At 40.8% G+C, this 21,368-nt stretch overlaps 1 protein-coding gene across 8 annotated transcripts in view; it reads left to right on the forward strand.

The window, feature by feature from the left end:
* atp2b1a (ATPase plasma membrane Ca2+ transporting 1a) overlaps positions 1-20,650 on the forward strand; it is a 35,666-nt gene extending 15,016 nt beyond the window's left edge. For 3 of the 8 annotated variants that reach the window (XM_081722461.1, XM_081722462.1, XM_081722463.1), the window contains 20 exons: positions 2,669-2,866; positions 3,057-3,314; positions 3,510-3,635; positions 5,421-5,582; positions 7,157-7,195; positions 8,267-8,422; positions 8,609-8,823; positions 9,154-9,396; positions 9,560-9,801; positions 10,061-10,298; positions 10,501-10,680; positions 10,880-10,967; positions 11,097-11,203; positions 11,370-11,561; positions 12,044-12,257; positions 13,929-14,140; positions 14,284-14,391; positions 14,888-15,076; positions 15,565-15,651; positions 18,076-20,650. In XM_081722461.1, the coding sequence (XP_081578587.1) occupies positions 2,669-2,866; positions 3,057-3,314; positions 3,510-3,635; positions 5,421-5,582; positions 7,157-7,195; positions 8,267-8,422; positions 8,609-8,823; positions 9,154-9,396; positions 9,560-9,801; positions 10,061-10,298; positions 10,501-10,680; positions 10,880-10,967; positions 11,097-11,203; positions 11,370-11,561; positions 12,044-12,257; positions 13,929-14,140; positions 14,284-14,391; positions 14,888-15,076; positions 15,565-15,651; positions 18,076-18,411 (3,590 nt within the window). In that variant the 3' untranslated portion in view covers positions 18,412-20,650. Of the gene's footprint in view, positions 1-2,668; positions 2,867-3,056; positions 3,315-3,509; positions 3,636-5,420; positions 5,583-7,156; positions 7,196-8,266; positions 8,423-8,608; positions 8,824-9,153; positions 9,397-9,559; positions 9,802-10,060; positions 10,299-10,500; positions 10,681-10,879; positions 10,968-11,096; positions 11,204-11,369; positions 11,562-12,043; positions 12,258-13,928; positions 14,141-14,283; positions 14,392-14,887; positions 15,077-15,564; positions 15,731-18,075 lie in introns of all 8 variants that reach the window. The other 5 variants (XR_014125753.1, XM_027029089.3, XM_081722465.1 and 2 more) reach the window with 5 other exon arrangements.
* Positions 20,651-21,368: the final 718 nt, after the last annotated feature.

Consider the following 21,368-nt stretch of genomic DNA (forward strand, 5'->3'; position numbering starts at 1 on the left):
CAAAAATGCTGTTGCATTGTAATAAGACATGACTGCACTATGATGACATTACTACACTATAGTGGTGGTAGAGAATGTATTTTGTAAAATCTGGGCTCTTATTCATGTGAATAATGGGTTGGTCTAATTTTTCAGTGCTGTGGCTAGTTTTTGGAGCAATTTAACTAGAAAGATTGAGAGTTAAATGCAATTCTTATGTGCCTTTATAGCGTTGTCTGCAACTTTGTGTATGTTCGACAAATAATTTATGTAGTTCAGTTTTATACTTAAAAGTAAAAGCCATCTCATTTAAAACAGCCTACAATTAAAGTGTATTTTGTAGAGTCAGTGATTTGAATTTATCAGTCACCAAACTAAAAAAATGATTACTGCTAATTTCAAGATTTCTAATTAAAACACAGTGCAAACACAAATGCTACTACACTGTATTTAAACGTAAATGTGACTAAATTACGTTTTTAATGCAAATCTGTTGTCGTGTTGTCACACGTCACAACCCCCCCCCCCCCCACACACACACACACAAACCCCCACCCCTTGCTCCAAGGGGCTTTAATCTTCAGTTACTGCTGCTTATTTGTCTAATGCAAACGCAGAGAAGAGGAAGTGTTTTGGATAAATGGAATGGTTCTTTGCTGTCAGCAGGTTCCCATTGGCTGTGGTGAGAGTTGCTGTGTTTCAGGCTGGTAGTGCAGAATAAAGCTTTTCATTGACATGCAAGATCTGAGTCATCAGCAACTCAGCACATGTGCAAGAAAAGGTAGACATGATGTGTCCTATTCATATGTTCCTGGACACACATGCTTAAAACTGACAGCTACTGAATCACATCCATCATCAGAACTGGATTTGGTGGTGAGGTGAAATGCACCAACATTGCAAACCTGTCATCTCTTATATTTTTTTTATCAATTTATTTTGCAGGTTTTTAATGCAGCTAAATGACAGTTATTCATTTCATCAGTTTGGCTCATAGCATAACCTTGGTCTAGTCTTGGGGCAAAATATGACTCACAGAATGACCTAAAAGTTATGCTTGAATAAAAGTATGTATGCAAATCTACAGAGAAAGAGGATCAAAGTGAGAGAGAATGAGACAGCTGACCTGGGACTGCTGAATAATAAGGATTATCGTCATGACAGTAGGCTGTGCTCACCAGGACAGTAACCCATTTAACATGTAGACCAGATAACACAGGCATACACAGGTCCCCAGTTATCTCTGCCTCAGTGCTGGTGAAAAATGTGAATCAGGTAAAATTCCCACCTTATGAACTCTTTAGGATATGAGTTCATTTGAAAACAAAGGGTTATGTAAATGAATGGCTCGGAGGCATTTCCTGTGTGTCAAATTATGCAACAAGATTGTGCAGTTGCTTTCAGCATCAGATGGGGGTTACTTAAATTCTTTGTCAGATTGCTTTAGTCTCAAATCCAAGTTTGTAAGCCTTTGTTGTACTTCTGAAAATCCCGCAATTGGAAAGTATAGATATTTCAATAGTGATAAGTATAGATATTTCAACAGCGGGTTTGGTGTGTGTGTGTGTGTGGGTGTGTGGGTGTGTGTGTGTGTGTAAAAAATATATAGGCTATATAAAGAAAGGCAAAAATGCCTTTGCAAGAACAAATTGTCCCATTTCTATATGCTGCATTGCTATGAGGACTGAAGCATGAAGATGGAGAAGCTATGGTCAGCTGTATATACTGGTCATAAAAAAAAGAACTTAAAAACTTTTTACAACTTTTACAAATAACAAATGGGAGTGGGGTTCTTATAAATAAGCATGAGCATCCATATGGAGCTAGTACATTTTATTTTTAGAATTGTCATTGCTGTGATTCATGTTCCCGCCACATTTTCTATGAAGGTAGCAGGTCCTTTGTTGACACATTTTACTTCTTAATAAAGATTTTTAGGACTGCAGACAAGTTGATTGTCGAATAATCATATTCCCAGCAGCGAGCAGCGTACCAGTCGATCTGTACCGTTTGCTAAATATCTTGAGCGTATTGTAACATTGTAAAAGTGCTCTGTTTTTCCTCCGTTGAAATGCTTGAAAGTATTACACCCTAAAACCTTAACAGTGACAGCCTATTTGATTTATGTTGTTTTTCAGATTATATTTAATCAAGTTCTTGTATGGCAGTACATTGTAGTAGACAGATTTGCACATTGTTTTTACACTCTTCATCTATTCCGGGACTGATCGATTCGGTTTTGAATACTGTAGTTCTATAGTTTTATATGAGCGGTACAAGACAAAAAATAAGTAAATGATGACAGGAATTGTTAGCAACATTTGCCATGTAACTTCAAATCTAAGCAAACCAAGTATGAATAAATTCTTTATTACTCATATTTTGGATAAGTGGACGTTCATCATCTGCATTAGGATAAGTGAAAATTGATTTCTTTTGGTTGAACTTCATACAGGCAGTGCAATATAATGCAGTATTTTTCTTTGGTGTCTGACTACTGCTCATGGAATTTAGGCCATTATCTTATCTAAGGACTTATTGGTTTTAGAGAGTTAAAGCAGTTCACTCTCTGCTTTTTATTTCTGAAGCTGCAGCTAGCTCAGTGCTCCCTCATATATACAGATAGAGACTCTGTATTCAAAAAAGTTTGAAATGATGATCTGAATTATTGTTTTTCTCTTGATTTCAGGTTTAAGTGGATATCCTGCAGACATTGACAAAAGGAAATTAGTGTTTGGACAGAACCTTATACCTCCAAAAAAGCCAAAAACATTTCTTCAGTTAGTATGGGAAGCATTACAAGATGTAACATTGATTATTCTAGAAGTGGCAGCCATAGTTTCATTAGGCCTTTCTTTTTATAGACCTCCGGAATCAGAGGGTACAAGTAAGTTCCCTTTTGTAAGTTTATGTATTCAGTGCTTGGCTTAGAATGTGTATTCTTAAGTCAGATGTAATTCAGTTTACAAATATTGTTTTTATAGTCACTAGATACTGAGCAGAACAGTTGTTTTTTGAATAGTGTATTGCTGATCTTGATTTTGTGTGTGTGTGTGTGTGTGTGTGTGTGTGTGTAGACTGTGGGAAGGGAACAGGAGGAGTGGAAGATGAGGGTGAGGCAGAAGCAGGTTGGATAGAAGGAGCTGCTATCCTCCTGTCTGTCATCTGTGTGGTGCTAGTGACTGCCTTTAATGACTGGAGCAAAGAGAAGCAGTTCCGTGGCCTACAGAGCCGCATTGAACAAGAGCAGAAGTTTACAGTGGTGCGCAGCGGGCAAGTCATTCAGATCCCCGTTGCTGAAATTGTAGTTGGGGATATTGCACAAATTAAATATGGTAAGATCACATACTGCAAGGACCAGTTATTAGCTACCTATGTTTTCATTTTTATACATTTATTTTAACCGTGACGAATATCGAGTCATTCTCAGAGCACATGATTCTGTACAAAATATAAAGGAATGTCTCACTAGCTGTATTCAGGCTATAAGCAAGTATGTTGCCTTGCCTACAAACCTCTTTGTTATACAGGTGACCTCTTACCTGCTGACGGCATTCTCATCCAGGGGAACGATCTCAGAATTGATGAAAGCTCTCTCACGGGCGAGTCAGACCATGTGAAGAAAACTTTGGAGAAGGATCCTATGCTGTTGTCAGGTATCAGCCACTGTTAATGGTCTCTGTTAATTGTGAAATTATAGTTTACAGTTCATGTCTAATGGTGGTATTTGTATTGATTTGTCTTTTCCATTCCACTATTATAATATAACCCTAATAATAATGGGTTACAGCTTATAAAGAGTTTAATGAATTTATTGTTTATTGAAATTGAATATCATAAAAACAAGTAATTAAATATAATTTCTTATTTGGCTATTAAGAATGTTCTTAACGTAAATGTACAAAGTATAGGTGTCTTGAGTATTTCAGTAGGGAACAAATATTCCACTGCCTTAGGATAATTTCTGCAACTAAACCAAAGGACTGTCTGTAAATTATTTCCAGGATAACAGAGCTGTCAAATGCATTGATGCACCCATCGCTGTAAATAAGCACACACACATCCTGCTGGGGCATCTCTGTCATTTTGATATGGAAAGTAGACAGTTTATTTGACTTGGAACAACAGATGTACAAATGAAACGAGAACGTATGAGGAATGTAAAGACTATGCAAAATGATCAGAATCAGTTTAAACAATGGTAATCAGCTCAGTTTATTGTGGCCAGCTGATTTGTGCAATAATAACAACAGGCCAGTTAATGGGAAATTGATGCCTGAAATTAGTGGTTGTCATTTAGTTTTTTGTTAAATATGAATTATTAAATATCCGTTAATGTGTAGTTACTACATTTCAGATGAGCACTCTTACTCTTTTAATAGGCTCTTATTTGCATGCCCAGTCATCATGACTTCTTAAACAGCTCTGAGTTCTTTTTAGCTTTAGCTAAATCAGAACGATGGATGTAACTCGTGGGACAGACTCTGGCTTACAAAGCTCTGTTGTCTTCTACGGAACTATTTCTCATCTCTTCCTAATCCTATTTTATTAAAGTTAGTTAATCCACTGATTGATAGGGCTTGCACAAGTTTCTTAAGCTGCTTAAATTACTCAAATTTTGTGCTTAAAAATTTAAGTGCTGGAATAATGGAAAATCTTCTAAAAGAAGTGTTCCAAATTAAAATGGGACGATCGGAGTCTTCTGATGCACTCACTCTGGCTTGCACTTCATAGAAGTTTGGTTGCTGGTTACTCGGGTGAGCTACCTGAAACGATGATGACATGGTGAATGCTGAATTAGGTTGTTGTGCTCTAGCAACTGGCTTTTGTCAGCTAAAATGAATGGGCACTGGTAAGAACTTTGACACTGGAAGTGTACGCTGAAGTGTCACAGCAACCCGTGAAGCAGCTGTTGTCCCATTAGAATTCATCTTGAGAAAAGACTGAGAGATTAAGTTCTCTGACAGAGTCCTCTCTCCCACATGTGCCTTCCCTTGCGTACTGCGGTTATAATGTCCTCCTCCCCTAAGCTTCCACGCCCTCACACAAGAGGCCACAGTAGCCAGTGCTGGGACTCTGCTCTGGACCTTCCCCTGGCCCTATCACCGAGGTCCAGCAGCTCCAGACTGACCCTGCAGCATTAGCAGAGGAAACGCTTTCATTGCCAGTAAACCCAGAGCCCAGAATGAATGTGATATGAAGGGCAGTTTCTTTGGAACGTTGGGGTCATCTGACAGTTTGTGCTAGAATGCTGAACAGTGACAGCCCATATTTAGTTAGCAGATACGTGGAAATGGGCAAGCGTGTTTGTGTGTGTGTGTGTGTGTGTGTGTGTGTGTGTGTGTGTGTGTGTGTGTGTGTGTGTGTGTGTGTGTAGGCTGTTGTGTTTATTGTATTTGCAATTGACTGGCATGCCCTCACCTGTGTCATCCTGTCTACAGGTACCCATGTCATGGAGGGCTCTGGAAAAATGCTCGTCACGGCTATTGGAGTTAACTCACAAACTGGAATCATCTTCACCCTACTTGGGGCAGGAGAGGAGGATGAAGACGAGGAGAAGGAGGAAAAGAAGAAAGCAAAAGAACGTAAGAAAGAGAAGAAAAGTACGTTGTTGTTGTTATTACTAAATGGTGCCCGTCAGCCCTCCTTTGGCAGTGTGGCCTGTTTTAAAATAGATCACCCATCTCAGTCTTTTAGTTTTTCAGTTTATAGCTGTGCTGGTGCTGGTATTCAGTTCCATAAAGAAAAGCTGTTATCTAATTTAGGTGTGTTGGCTCAGTACTAGGAATGGAGTTCTGGTGCTTGAGCCTCAAACGACTCCAGCGATGTCAGCCTTCCTTTCCGGCTTTAATGTGCTCATTTTCCTGCACTGAGCTCCAGCTCAGTCACCGCACATAGAAAAACACTGCGCTAGCTATCCTTGGAAACAGCAGACAATGGAAGTCTGCCTTTTTGTTAGAGTTAAAAGCCATTGCACTCAATTTGTAGAAAGACTTTTCTACAGCCTTAATGAACAGGTCCCACCTGTATTATAGATTCTCAGGTCCAGACTTTGAAAATCACAGGTTTGCTGCTTGTTCCCTGTAACCTTGCAAATGATTTGCCGTTTCCTGTCAGTAGGCTGTTGGTGATGCCTCACTTTGGCCTTGTAAGTCCTCAGACTTCATATACAAAGAGCAGAACATGAATTCAGCCGACCATGAATTAGCCCGATTCTATTCTCCCTCCAACAAGCTTTTATGCTCCTCTAAAGGGCAATGTCCCTTAATAAGGCTGCAGTAAACATTCTTGTGCCATTTTTTGGTTTTCCAGAGGTTAAATGGGTTAGATTATTTAAATGGTCCATTTTTTAAAATGTTTTCTGAAAAAGGACTGCTTGTTTAGGGGGAGGTATTTTTGTTATTTTTGATTTCTCTGAGTGTGTTTAAGTATTTTGACATTACATTATTCCATACAACGAATGAACAACAAATGCATTTGTTTTGTCAGAATAAAGATTTTTGTTTCATCACGCTTGTTGGCGTTTCCCCCCTGAAACTGTTGAGTTATGGACTCTTTACAGTATTTTCATTGTTAATATACACAGTTTCAACTCTTGTTCCTAATTGTTTTGCCACTGCAAACCTTCAGGGGCTGAATGAATTTTTATTTAGATTTCTTAATTTTTTTCTTTAGTATTTAACGTGTCTTCTTTAAACAGAAACCATTCACACCCCTAATTGAGTGTATTGTGAGAGTTTCTGATGCCCTCCATTTACTAACAGCCTTTTAATGAATATTAGAAGCTTACAGTGCACGTGTTAGCAGTTCCAATGAATGCCTCTAGATATTTTAATAGTTCAGTGCTCACAGAGGTTGAGGCACCAGTTGTGGTTCAGTGAACACACACATCACCACTGTGTGTGCGCGCGTGTTTGTGTGTGTGTGTGTGTGCGCGTGTGTGGGTGTGAGTGTGTGGGTGTGTTTGCGGTCTGGTGGCAGTAGTTGTACATTTTTATGCTGTAGCACACATTTGTTGTTCACACTCATAATATTAAGCACTGTTCTTCAACTATGTACCAGGTACAACAGAATCATCAGTATATTGTTAATAAATAAATAATAAGTAATAACAAATGTTTATTAATTAATAAATAAATGTTTTTGAGTGTTTCTGGTGTCCTTTTTCTCTCCACAGAGAAGAAGCAAGATGGCTGTGTGGACAACAAAAAGAAAGGTGTGTAACCCTACTGACTTAACTGCTTAACAAACAACGTATTGGCTTAGCTAGCAGACTCTGATGTACTGCACCTTGCATTTGCCTTCACCCATTAGTACTATTGGATAGTCATTAAACCTGCTGTGTGTGTGGGTGCGTGCGTGCACTTTGTCTGTAACAAGTGGGTGCTTTTATTTGAAATTTTGAAAACGGAAACCTTTCACTATCAATCAGCAATCAGCCAGTCAGAGAGCTGCATTAGTCACTAGCTAGTGCTAGTGTTGACAACAGAAGTACGTTTGTGTTACTGGGTTTATGTTTGGAGTGGGAGTAGGACTGCATGTATTTAATGAAGCACTATACACTTTCTCACTCTCACCATCATGTTGCCAAGAATGAGACCTAATCTCTCAAACTAGGATTAAAGCCTGATTTTATCACACTGATGATGGTTACAAGTTGTTATGGATCAGAGATCAGAGTGCAAACTTGCAAATAGCAACTTTGTTTCTCTTCGGTTACTTTCCCAGAATTGTGTATGTGACTTTTTTCTTTTTTTAGTGGTTTTTAATGAACTAGTTACTGTGATGAAAGTTTCCACTTAAAGCCCCTCCTGGAAATTGTGGTATAAAAAAATTCCACTTCATAATTACCTTTTTTTTTTAATTTTTTTAAATTTTATTTTTACATTAAAATAAAAATTTGTTATTACAACGTAACTTAATTTTAGCCTATTTGTTACTATTTAGGAATAGAGTTGTCTAATCGGATTTAGGAAGAGAGTTGTCTAATCAGAGCTCTGAGCAGACATCCTAGTTTTCCTGTCCCTGTTGTGTGTATGAGACTGCAGTGCATGCATGAACAAGGCCAACTGGCTAGCAGAGAGCACAGAGGGGCCCTACGGTCCGTTCCTCCCGGTGGGAATGAGGCCAGCTGCCTCTGCTGGGAGCCCCAACCTCGGACAGCATATGGCACAGTTGAACTTGAACCTCAGACGCAATGAATGGGGGGTGTTGAGGGTGCCTCTGACCTGGCCTTCCCTGATCCTCAACTTGGGTTTTATAGCTTTTCTCTCTTTTGCTCTCTCAGCTAAAGCCCAGGATGGCGCTGCAATGGAAATGCAGCCACTGAACACTGAGGAAACGCGAGATTCAGAGGAGAAGAGGAAAGCCAACTTGCCAAAGAAAGAGAAATCTGTACTTCAGGGAAAGCTGACCAAACTAGCTGTCCAAATCGGCAAAGCAGGTCAGAGCATTTTACTTTACATATTAATGGCCAAACCTCCCGCTTCCCTTCTCTAATTTTAGGATTCGTTATTGCTGGTTATGATCCTGTTGTGTCATTGCTGAAGCTAAGGTCATGGTGCTGTTTGTGGGTTGTGGTTTGGGTATAGCATTGGTTTAAAACACTGCTTGTTTCTCCCCTGTACAGGTCTGGTGATGTCTGCCATCACAGTCCTAATCCTGGTGGTGTTGTTTATATTGGACACCTTCTGGGTTCAAGGCCTTCCATGGGAGCAGACCTGCACACCTGTCTACATCCAGTTTTTTGTCAAATTCTTCATCATCGGCGTGACTGTGCTGGTAGTGGCTGTCCCCGAGGGCCTACCTCTCGCTGTCACTATCTCTCTGGCTTACTCTGTCAAAGTACGTTCCTCCAGCTTAAATCAGGCTCAGTAATCTCCATGGCTTCTCCTGACACAGGGCCTTAAGATAGCCTTGCATTGAGTTTGTTAGATCCACGTTAGCCAACACATCATTTTTGCCACTCTGGTTGGCTACACTTTCTTTATGTAGCATTAAACTGGCTCACCTGTGCTATTGCCAGTACAGTAATGCTATCCAGTGCCTTTTGTCTAACATGGAATTTATGACTTTATGATTTCTCATGATTGAATTTTGTTCTGTTTATATGGTGCATGTTCCCATTAGTAAAACCATATTTTTTGTCTTTTTGTATTTGTTTTTCTTGTTTAGAAAATGATGAAAGACAACAATTTGGTGAGGCACTTAGATGCCTGTGAAACCATGGGCAACGCCACGGCCATCTGTTCAGATAAGACAGGCACTCTGACCATGAACAGGATGACTGTGGTGCAGGTGTACATAGCAGACAAGCACTACAGGAGGGTCCCTGAGCCAGAAGTCATCCCTGCCACCATCATGGATCTTCTCCTTCTGGGCATCAGTGTCAACTGTGCTTACACCACCAAGATCATGGTGCGTGTACCTGCATCTGTTTTGCACAATACAAACTCTACTTCTCTACTCGTATGGTGGGTCAGTAAAATGCATGCCTTTGTTTTTGATGTGTGCTGCTTCTGATGTGCGTGGGCGTGTGTGTGTGTGTGTTTCTCTTCTTTCCAACTCTGTTGTTCTATAGCCCATGGAGAAGGAGGGAGGACTACCTCGGCAGGTGGGCAATAAAACTGAATGTGCCTTACTCGGCTTTCTGTTGGACCTGAAAAAGGACTATCAAGCAGTCCGCAACGAGATCCCTGAGGAGAAACTCTACAAAGTTTACACCTTCAACTCTGTCAGGAAATCCATGAGCACCGTGCTCAAGAATGCTGACGGAAGTTTCCGGATGTTCAGCAAAGGAGCCTCGGAGATTTTACTCAAGAAGTAGGCATCCCTTCAACCAAAAGCCCAGTTCTGTCTTTGCACTGTTGGATCTCTCAAAACTCATAACATTTCTACAAGAAGCAGTCATGGAGAAGCGAGCAGAGTCTGCGCTCTCAATAAGCAGACCAAATGCTTTCCTCTTTACTGATTGATTTTCCCAGAGAAATAAACTCTTTGGACGTTCGCTACCCTGTTTTGGTGACCGCTTTTCTGTTTCTTAACTTTGTCCCTCCATTTCTTCTACTCTCCTCTTGTCCAGGTGTTATAAGATTCTGACGGCAAGTGGCGAGGCCAAGGTGTTCCGGCCCAGAGACCGGGACGACATGGTGAAGAAAGTGATTGAACCCATGGCTTCTGAAGGTCTGAGGACAATATGCTTGGCCTACAGGGATTTTCCCGCCAAGCACGGAGAGCCAGACTGGGAAAATGAGAGTGACATCCTCACAAGCCTCACCTGTGTGTGTGTGGTGGGCATCGAGGACCCTGTCAGATCAGAAGTACGACCTCAATATTGCCACTAGATTCTTTTCTACCCACGGCTGAATAGAACTCATTTATGTTCTATTGTATTTCATTTTGAAGGTTGATGGTGATGAAGTGCTTACTGCATGTCCATTTATGCTTGACCTTAAAGTAAAAGACATCAGTGGTGTCAGACTGTAGCGGTTTTCAGCAGTCTGACCAAGCTCTCTCACTCAGGTCCCTGATGCTATTAAAAAGTGCCAGCGTGCAGGGATCACAGTACGGATGGTCACCGGGGACAACATCAACACAGCCCGTGCCATAGCAACCAAATGCGGCATCCTGCAGCCTGGAGACGATTTCCTCTGCCTAGAGGGCAAAGAATTCAACCGGCGGATACGCAATGAGAAGGGAGAGGTGAGTGTCACCTCTATTTCTGTAGGACTTTTATTCTGTACAGAGACTCCTTAAAATATTGTTACGTCCTGTGTTTGCTTATTTGTGTCATTGTTCATGTTTTGATTTAAATCACTTTCAGTCTGGCAACTGAGCAGGCAGTCTCCTATCCTCTTTGTTTGTTTGGGAGATGTAATAACATGATTTGCCCCGTTTACAGATTGAACAAGAGCGTATTGATAGGATATGGCCTAAACTCAGAGTCCTAGCAAGGTCTTCACCCACAGACAAGCACACATTAGTTAAAGGTATGCTATTTTCTCATGCCTGTACTGTTAAAGGAATCATAATGTGACCTGATGTGGAGTGATTCAGCCTGAGAAAAGATGCTGCCCATCTCAGATGAGGTTTGCCAACACCATGTCTTTTCATTACAGGTATAATTGACAGCACTATTTCTGAACAGAGGCAAGTCGTAGCAGTGACGGGAGATGGCACTAATGATGGCCCTGCCTTGAAAAAGGCAGACGTTGGATTTGCTATGGTATTTTCTTTAAATGAATAACTTTCTACTAGAATTAGTATTTTGGTAGACAGCATTACATTTCACAAGGATGTTAAGTAATGTAAACCTGTTTATTGCATGTTTATTCTCATCTGACACATTATAGTGGGAATACATGCACATAAATATTTTCGGTTGTTCTCAGGGCATTGCTGGCACAGATGTGGCTAAAGAGGCCTCTGACATCATTCTCACTGACGACAATTTCACCAGCATTGTCAAAGCAGTTATGTGGGGACGCAATGTGTATGACAGCATCTCCAAATTCCTCCAGTTCCAGCTCACCGTCAATGTAGTGGCTGTGATTGTGGCCTTCACAGGAGCCTGCATTACACAGGTAACACGCAAGTTCTTGACTGCACGCAAGGAACAGTAGGGTAATATGGAGGATAATCAGCTAAAAGCAATGGAAGATCTGTTGAAGGAGGTTAGTTCGACCCCAGCCACTCTGGAAATGAGTGGGAAGCGAGAAAGCTGGCATTATCTTTGTTACTTTGCATTAGATGCCATTCTGCTGGCAAACGTTAGCATGAATTATTTTAGAGTTATTAAAAAATCATAAATGGTCAAAGGGTGTCAGGTTAAACAGAATAATATCGTATGCTTTATACACTGCTTGTCTTGATCTACTGAATTATTAATTAAAACAAGTTTAACCTACAGCTGTTAGGTGATTACACTCAAACAGCAACCTTGCTAGAGACATGCATCTTAACTGGTTTAACTCTCTTAAATTACTTCCTGATGTAAATCATACAATGACCAATAAATAAACTTTTTTTTTTTTTTTTTCGTCTCTCCCTCCTCTCATGCTGTCAGGACTCTCCTCTGAAAGCAGTGCAGATGTTGTGGGTTAATCTGATCATGGACACCTTTGCCTCACTTGCCCTGGCCACTGAGCCGCCGACAGAGTCTCTGCTGCTGAGGAAGCCCTACGGTCGCAACAAGCCCCTTATCTCCAGGACCATGATGAAGAACATCTTGGGTCATGGAGTCTACCAGCTCACCATCATCTTCACTTTGCTGTTTGCCGGTAAGAGCCAACGACCTGAGTGCTGACAGCTCTTAAACTTCAGGGGGCAGCATGTTGGTGATGACGCTCTTATCTAGAGCAACTTGCAGAAATGCTTTGTCATTTACTTATAGAAGACATCACAAGTGTCATAGCTTGTTAACTTATGTTGCTACATAGATTGCTAGTATTAGTTTTCATTAGCAAGCAAGCTTCGGTTTTATAATTCAGCTATAGCAGCGAACTTTAGTTTTATAGTTCACATTTATTTGTGTAGAAATCTTACATGACAAATACATAATTGAACTTGCTGATTTTTTTTAATTTATTTTTTCTAAACATCTTTTGCCATCCTAGACATTTTAAAATGACTCGATAGCTAACTGTGGGTTGTAAGTGATGAAGCACATTGCAGTGGGTTTATCAGATTGTGCTGTAATATGACAGACAGACGAATGAGGTGGTTTGGGAAGGATGATGTGGCTTAGGATGGAAAAGGAGGTGGTCTAGGAAGGATGATGTCGATTCTGATTGGACTGGGTAACAGAAATGGTCAAATTTAAGTGTAATCAAGTTTATTCATAAGTGCACTTAATGTAATAATTAAGTTTCTCCATTTCATCAAAGTATATATTAAGTATATATACTTGAGTATCTCCATTTCATCAAAATTCAAACTTTATGTATTTTTACCTAATGAAACTACATTTGATTCATGGAGTACGCCATTAAACTGGCTTTTAACAAGTTATAACAACCCATACACAGGAGGGGAAGGTTGTGTTTGTGGAGTTTGTGTCTGACTTGTTTACAATATTTATTTTAAAAAGGCTATGACCAATGGAGTGCATGATGGTTAACATTTTAAGATGTCTTTGAGATGGATGGATAAAGAATGACCTCTGAACAGCTGTCCATGTAGGTATTAGTGGAAAAGAAATCTTACCATCTTCCCATTTCAAGCTAGTTAAAAACAATTTAATTGCAAAATGTAGGTTAAAAGTGTTTTTCACAGGCCTGGCCTAGGCGGTTTGCAATATTTATTTGTTTTTTGATATCCAACTATATTTTGAAGATGGGAAAACAACTGAATAGCTGAAAATTGTTTGCAGAAGTCACCTGAGAGCAGGGGCCTTGAGCACAGGCTGATGTAGCACAGCAGAAATCAAGTGTGTGGGAGCAGTTTACATTATAGGATGATGAGCATGTCTAAACATGTATATATACTTATAATATCAGTATACTATACGGTAGATATTGTTATATGTAAGATTAGTGATCCCTATCCAGTAGTTGCTCTTTTTCAAATATCTATTGGCATATTTTGGTTATTTTGTGCTATCACCTGTATACAATATCAATTCATCATTGTGACTTACTGGATATAACTTATTTTGAACACACATGCTTACGGTAACATCGTGGTTATTTATGATGTGTTGATGATTTTGTTTTGAACTGTGTTTTTGATGACTAGCATTCAGATACTCTCTTGGACACATCAGTGAGCGTTCAAAGCCTTTAAAATGTCTCTGCGGTCAACCCTAGTATTTACTGTATAGTACTGTAATTAGATTTGCGTTCGAGTCCTCACCATAATCCCACATCACTCTTGAGTGCGGCAGACTGGCTAGGATGCCACACCTAAAAGAAGGTTCTGTGCTCCAGGTGAAGGCTTTTTATCTGTCATAGGTGAGAAGATGTTCGATATAGACAGTGGTCGTAATGCCCCTCTCCATGCGCCCCCCTCTGAGCACTACACTATCGTCTTCAACACCTTCGTCTTGATGCAGCTATTCAACGAAATCAATGCCCGTAAGATCCACGGCGAGAGGAACGTGTTCGATGGCATCTTCAACAATATGATCTTCTGCACTATCGTCTTTGGCACTTTTGTCATCCAGGTGAGTACTGAATCAAGTTGGAGGTAAAAAAGAAGAGAAGGACAGATCTATCCTTTCAAGAATGGTGTTTTTGGAATAAAAAGCTTTACTTGGAAAAGCAAATGTGTAGAAATGTGATGCAAATGTGATCCATCTCTTGTCAGATTGTAATTGTACAGTTTGGAGGAAAGCCTTTCAGCTGTGTGGGCCTTACCATTGACCAGTGGCTGTGGTGTGTCTTCTTGGGATTTGGCTGTCTGCTCTGGGGACAGGTACGCTTGCAGTTGTCCTACAAAATGCAAAAAGCTTTCCTACCCCCCCCCCGCAAAAGAAAATTGTGAGTGTAGTTAGTTTTCCATCTTACTGATATGCACCAAATGCAGAACATTTCTGAAGGAGTACCAGAGTACTGGATTTTCATATGAGAAATGGCCATGTAAATATGAATGCTTTTCTTGGGCAGAACTGTCTGGGATTCAAGACCACAGCAAAATGGTTTGGGGTTTGTTTTCTTGTGTGTACGTGGGCTGCTTGTAATTATGCTATGGTGTAACACTGCTCTCTTGTGGCCAAACTGTACATTTGAGAAGACAACCATGAATACAGTTAAAAAAAAAAATTGGTGGGGGGGGGGGTTGTGGGGGTTTTTTTGTTTGTTTTTTGTTTTTTTATTTAAAGTATTTTACATATATATGTATATATGTGAGCCCAAGGTGAGTAAAAAAATAAGTAAAAATGGCAGTATTTTGTGTTTTTGTTTGTGTGCAGGTCATTTCCAGCATCCCTACCAGTCACCTAAAGTTCCTTAAGACGGCAGGTCATGGAACTCAAAAGGAGGAGATCCCAGATGAGGAGCTGGAGGACATGGAAGACCTGGATGAGATCGACCACGCTGAGCGTGAGCTGCGCAGGGGGCAGATCCTCTGGTTCCGAGGCCTCAACCGGATACAGACTCAGGTAACCTCAGCAGGCCCCTTCCTCTCCCTCACCGCCACTACGGTAGAGCCCAGGAGCCCCAGATTATGTCCCTCTACTCTTGGCACTTTGCTGTCCTTTAACTTGCTTTGTGCAAAAGCACTGTTGCTCGTTATAGTTGAATTTAGCCAGTGTCTTCTTGTGCCGTTAATTATTTTAAGGCAGATTTCCAGTGAAAATGAAAATTAGCTTTTTAATACTTGAGAGGAGGATTTGCAATACAATTGGTCTGTGGAATGAGCTGGTTGATAATGGAAGCAGGCAATGGCTGGCATCAACTATCTTCCATACAGTGCCTTTGTTTATCTCAGCTGCTACTGTCCCTTTCCTCTCTTTATATGGGTGCCCCCCTTTTTCTGTCTTCCCTCCCGCTTCTCTCACTCTCTCTCTTTCTCCCTCTCTCCCTCTCTGCTCCTCTCTCCTGTGTGCGTTCTTTGGGCCCTCCTGTCATGCTCTCTAATTCTTTGCAGATGGATGTAGTGAGTGCGTTCCAGAGCAGCACTTCCTTGCAGGGGGCTCTCAGGCGTCACCCCTCCAGCGGCAGCCAACAGCACGATGTAACCAATGTTTCTAGCCCTACACATGTAGCCTTTTCTACTGCCACTGCCTCCAGCCCAGCTTCTGCCACTGTGGGGTGTGAGTGCGTGTTTCTTAGTGCATGACAATTAACATTTCCTCCTTCACTCGCCTAATGTTCTACATTCTTCTCCTAATGTTCCTCTCTAAAAATATATATATATATAAAGAAAGAAGAAAAGAAACTGAATAAAGAGTGAGTCAAAAAAATACCCACCACATTGCTTCTTAATATGAGTGTTGTTTTTATATGGAGATATCTGTGTGCATTGTTCTGAGGCCAGTGAGGCTGAGGTCTCTGTGTCCTTGTACCGTTTGATGGCTTTGGCTGGGATCCACAGATAAAGTGTGTAGGCGTTCTAACAGGTCCACATTGTGTCTGTGTCTGCAGCTGCTGCTGTGGCCTGGCGTCTTCCTCGCGTGGCGTGCTCACTGGGCTCTGTGACTGCTCTAGTCCTCTGTGTGTAAATGTTTTGAGTATATGCCCATGGTCACACTGAAAGCCAGATCAGTCACATGACTGCTAAAATCAGAAATTAGCCTTACTAAAGACAATCTTCTTTGTGTTTTGTTTTTGTTTGTTTGTTTTTTAAAAAAAGTTTTCTCAGGCAGTGGAACTGACTTGCTCTGCCAACCTGCTGTGCATATTCCAGGCTTCCACAGGCTTTTCCTGCTGCCTCCTGAAACATCCGTCAGCCCTTAATTCTACTCTGAGACACAGCTGAAGGCCCAGCACTCTGTCAGACACTGCTGTACCGAATGTAACACGTGCTGCTTCTTTCCATACCTTCTCTCTCTCTCTCTCTCTCTCTCCCTCAGGTCCTCTAGCGCTCTCGCTCTCTCTCTGTGTCTCAGGTCCTCTAGCGCTTTTTTTATTCTGTTATTTTTGCTACTTGCGGCGTGACTTAATTTCACGGAGTCGTGGGCATGTCCATTTGTTCAGTTTGCGAGGTGTTTTGAGGGTAATGGTATTAGTCCCAGCACATGTGCGGAGTCTTGTTTCCTCTACACACTCCTGCATGTTCCTCTCCCCCATGCTGCACCACAGAACCACGGATCCTGTGACGGCTGTAACTGTGTTCAAATGAATGATTTGATTATCTCTGCTCGTTGTCTTTTTTTTTTTTTTTTTCTTCTTTTTTTTTTAACATTTCCATGCAAGGGAAACACTCTAGAAAGTACCATGCCTAAATCATAATCATATTTTCACAGCTTTTTCTATAGGTCCATCCTGGTTAGAAATTCTTTGCTCTTCATTATATGACTGTTGTTTGTCTATTTTCAACAAACTTCAATGACAATGGCTCTTCAATGACAAATGTCTATTCCTAGGTACCATTGATCGTGGTCTCCTGATATATCCTGGACATGTGATCTAACCTCCATTTTATTTCATCAGACAATCTAGTGGATGGTGTCTTGCTGTAGCCAAAGGGTTCTTTTTGTCTACAAACTGGTGCCAAAAAATGAAACCTGTAACACTGACTCCAACACGTTCCTCTTTAGATTCTGTGAAATGTGTCATGGGCTATACTCAAAGGTTTACTTCTGGTGGAAAAAGAAAAGGTAGCTCCGCTCTGCATGGGTCCAGTGTTTTGTCTGTTTGTGGAATTACTCGTGCTGTACAGCTTCGACCTGCTTGGCTGCTCAGAGTTTTCGTATCAGAGCCATAACTGGCGACTGACGACCCCCAGTCCCCCTCACCAAAGCATGTTCAAACCAGTTAACCTCATGTGCTGAGTCGTGTCCTCTCGGTCTGTTACATACCTCTCTCTCTCTCTCTCTCTCTCTCTCTCTCTCTCTCTCTCTCTCTCTCTCTCTCTCTCTCTCTCTCTCTCTCTCTCTCTGTCTCTCTCTCTCTCTCTCTCTCTCTCTCTCTCTCTGTCTCTCTGTCTCTCTCTCTCTCTCTCTCTCTCTCACTCATGCTGTCTATCTCTGTCTCTGTATTTTCTAGTTTTCTTTTTCTCTTGCTCTTGTATGCATTTTGATTAACTGGACACGTTTTTTTGAGAGTTTCTTATGGTGTTACTAAGAGGATGGTAAAAGTCTTTCATGGTTGTTTTTTTTTTATGATTTTTCTTTTTTTTTTTCTTTTTTTTTTTTATATTTTTTATTTCAATAAAACTTTCCCTTGTCAGAGAGTGGAACGAAAGAGACGGTTTCTCTCAGAAGGGTAGAAGGAGCTTGCGGTAATATGGGAATCAGGTTTTTACTCACCGCTCCTAGTGTATGTCTTCCCATAGCTCACACCCTCAAACTCACTTCACCTTAATCACAGCCAGTTTCTTTGGCTATGGTTTGACCTCTGTATAAAATGGACAGTGTGACCTTTCATGCCTGCCTGTGCATTTTGCCGCATATCCACTTGGAGCTTCTTAGCTGACCATGCTTCTGTTTTCCCACAGATCCGAGTGGTGAATGCATTCCGTAATTCCCTGTCCCCCTACGAGGGGCTGGAGAAGCCTGAGTCACGCACCTCAATCCACAACTTCATGACCCATCCGGAGTTCCGGATAGAGGACTCAGAGCCCCATATCCCCCTCATCGATGACACAGACGCAGAGGACGAAGGCCCAACAAAGAGAAACGCTACGCCCACGCCCCCTCCTCCTCCTTCTCCCTCATCCAATCAGAACAATAATGCTGTAGACAGTGGCATTCACCTCTTCATAGATGCCAGCATACCAGCCACACCCTTAGCCCCTGTCAGCCCCATGCACAGTCTGGAGACGTCTCTCTGATCGGCTCCGCCCTTCCACACACTGCCCTTTGCCACCCCTCACCTCTTCAGAGGCTCTTGTAGCTCAGTGGACCCGTGGACGTGCAGTGGAGCGGAGCATAATCTGGGAGCTTAGCTTGTGCTTGACTGATACAAGAGCAGGCATTCATCAAAATGTAGAGTTTTGTTGTGACATGACTCTAGTTTCTCCCTTGTTTGAATCCCCTTGGAGGGGGGGGGGCAGGTTCTCTGTTTCTACTTCTACTTATAGAAATCTTTTTCTCTCCCCTCTGTGAGTGGAGGGGTTACAAATTTAGATTGAAAGTGACCTGTATTTTTTATTATTGTTATGTTGTTATTTAATTATTAATATTCTAATACAGGAGGCAGTCCTCTCCATGGCTTGCAGATCAATTGTAAGAAACTGACAAACCTCTTGGCTTCTCTTTTTCTGAATGGTGGTGTATATTTCATTCTTTGGCCCTTCCTCATTCAAATACTTTAATTTTTGCTCTATTTGGCTGTTAATATTTTGAATTATTTATGTTTTTTTGAAAGCAGGTCTGTTTACAAAGTTTGTAGATACTTTTTTTCTTCTGTTGGTGAAGGAGATTCCTGATGCAGAAAAAACGGGGACAAATGAAATCAAATAAGAGTAATATTTCAGATACTGCTGTATTTTCAGGAAAAAGGTGTTTCTATGGAAACTGAACTATTTTTGCCTGCAAGTTTTATTTGTTATATATTTGTGGATAAATAGAACCTTCTAGCCAATTAGATAACACTAAGGCTTGTATATCAACGAACAGGTGTTGAGGTCCATTACTGAAGTTAGACAGGTGAAGACAGGGATACAGGTAAGGACCTTTGTCAGTACATTTCCTTAGATATTTACTACTGCATTACTTTAAGAGTTTCAAAGCTAATTTTTCATGTTTGTGGGAAATGCATTGCATTTCCAATTCACAGTTCCATCATTCTTGGTTGTTAAAGAAAGTCATCAAAATGGTTGTATTGAAGAAGTTTCATCTTGATTTGAAATGATTTTGAACCCAAGTCAGACACAAGTCAAACTTTATACTTCTGTAGTAAGATATGACACAGGTCTGCTGCAGACATTTCAGTCTCCACCAGTGTACAATACTGATGTTCATGAACACAGAACAAATTAATTGAAAAGGATGCAATCTATAAAACCTGAATCTAAGATTTTTTTTTTCTTTCAATTCAACTTTTCTTTCAGGCAGAAAAAGGATATACAAATTGCGTTTAATTTTGTGGGTTTTCTTTTTTGGAAACTTCATATTTCCCCTTAAGATTTCTGGTTTGTTGACATTACAGGAATTGAAAACAGCAACACACAAAAACTTTGTATTTTTTCCTAATTGTATTCCATAAATGTTCCAGTCATGAAAAAGAATTGCTGCAATTGATTTGATTGTAGAATATATTTGACACCTGAAATACTGGAAACACACACACACACACACACACACACACACACACACACACACACACAAAAACACTAAAAGAAAATGGAAAAGATTTTTAAAGCACAGGGTACTTTATTTCAACTCCCTTTGGAAATTTTGATACAGACCATATAAATAAGGCTTAACTTTGTATTTTTATGGAACATACAGGACATCTTTTGACCTGGTGAACCAGATTTGGGGAGATTTTACACAAACTGTAGTTGGGGTGGGGAGCTTTTCCAGCAAGGGTTGTGATTGGTCCCGCTACAAATCTATAACTCAGGGTGGCTGATCGTGTGACACAGGGTTTAAGGAGACACCTGTGGTCAAATACTAACACTCACTGCTTTTCTGTTTAGATTAGCTCCCTCTCCCCAGTGCCCCGCTCTTCAACTCACAGCAGAGTTCTGGTTTAGACCATTCAGGTCTGCAAGGGAAAAGGTGAAGACAGAGAAGAAAGGGAAGCGTTGTTCCATCAGTGCATCCACTTTTTTTCCCCTTTGGATTTATTAAATGAGAAGAGCTGTCTAGTTTGCTATTTAGGGAAGATGTGGAAGGAAAGCAATCCATGTGTTTGTTCTGAAGCATCTTCCTGTAACAGGGATGAATGTTTTTCCATCTGTTTTATGGATTTATTATTTTTTTATCTTAACATTTGGAAATAAAAATACTTCATGTCTGTTTATCTTGAGCAATGTAAATGGTTATTGTGATTTCAATTTACATTTGAAAGTTGTCGAGTAATGTGTATGGTTTTTAAGAATAAAAAATGAATATTTAGCCTAATCTAAGGGCCATGTTTTTTCCCTGATGTTCACAAGTGATCATGGTCCTATGAACTCAATTTAGGAAAGCCATCCTCTTTGTCCCGTAGTAAGCATAAAATGACTGCAGATTCTTAATGCATTTAGTTTGTTTAGTGTTTTTCCATTAAATAAGATACTAAAAATCCTTCCTGGAAATCCCAAAATGGAGCTTGGCAATTCCTAAAGTTTGGAAGGAAAACCATGCGGGAAGCCCTTCGGATTTAGCTGATGTATATTCTGACTCTGCAGTGTTATTCCTGCAGCCTACTGCATCCACACCTACACATGGACTCCTGTACTCCAGTCTTAGATGGTCAGTAAGATGACCCTCACAGCACGAGTCTCACAGGATTCCCAACACAAATTCAGGAAATTAACTGGCAACCTGTTCTCCTGAAGGCTCTTCTTGGGATTTAAATTAGCCTGGTTATCGCTAAAACTGACACGATTCAAATTCTGCATTAATAGCAATCCGGTCCCATCACTACTAACAGTGATTAAACAGGTGAATGAGAAATGGGTTTGTGAAAACCCAGGAGTCATTTGATCCTTTATCTTCTCAGCTCTTCGCACAGAGACGTATGGGGATTCTGTTCAGAAAGAGTACCTGTCAACTGTTCAAGAACTCTGGGCTGTGACCTTACACGGACACCGTTGAACTTTAACCCCACTGTGATGTTATCAAACAGGCCACGTGC

The sequence above is a fragment of the Electrophorus electricus genome, chromosome 11 (genome assembly GCF_041902795.1).
Source record: "Electrophorus electricus isolate QZ-2024a chromosome 11, ASM4190279v1, whole genome shotgun sequence".
NCBI classification, from domain to species: Eukaryota; Metazoa; Chordata; class Actinopteri; order Gymnotiformes; family Gymnotidae; genus Electrophorus; species Electrophorus electricus.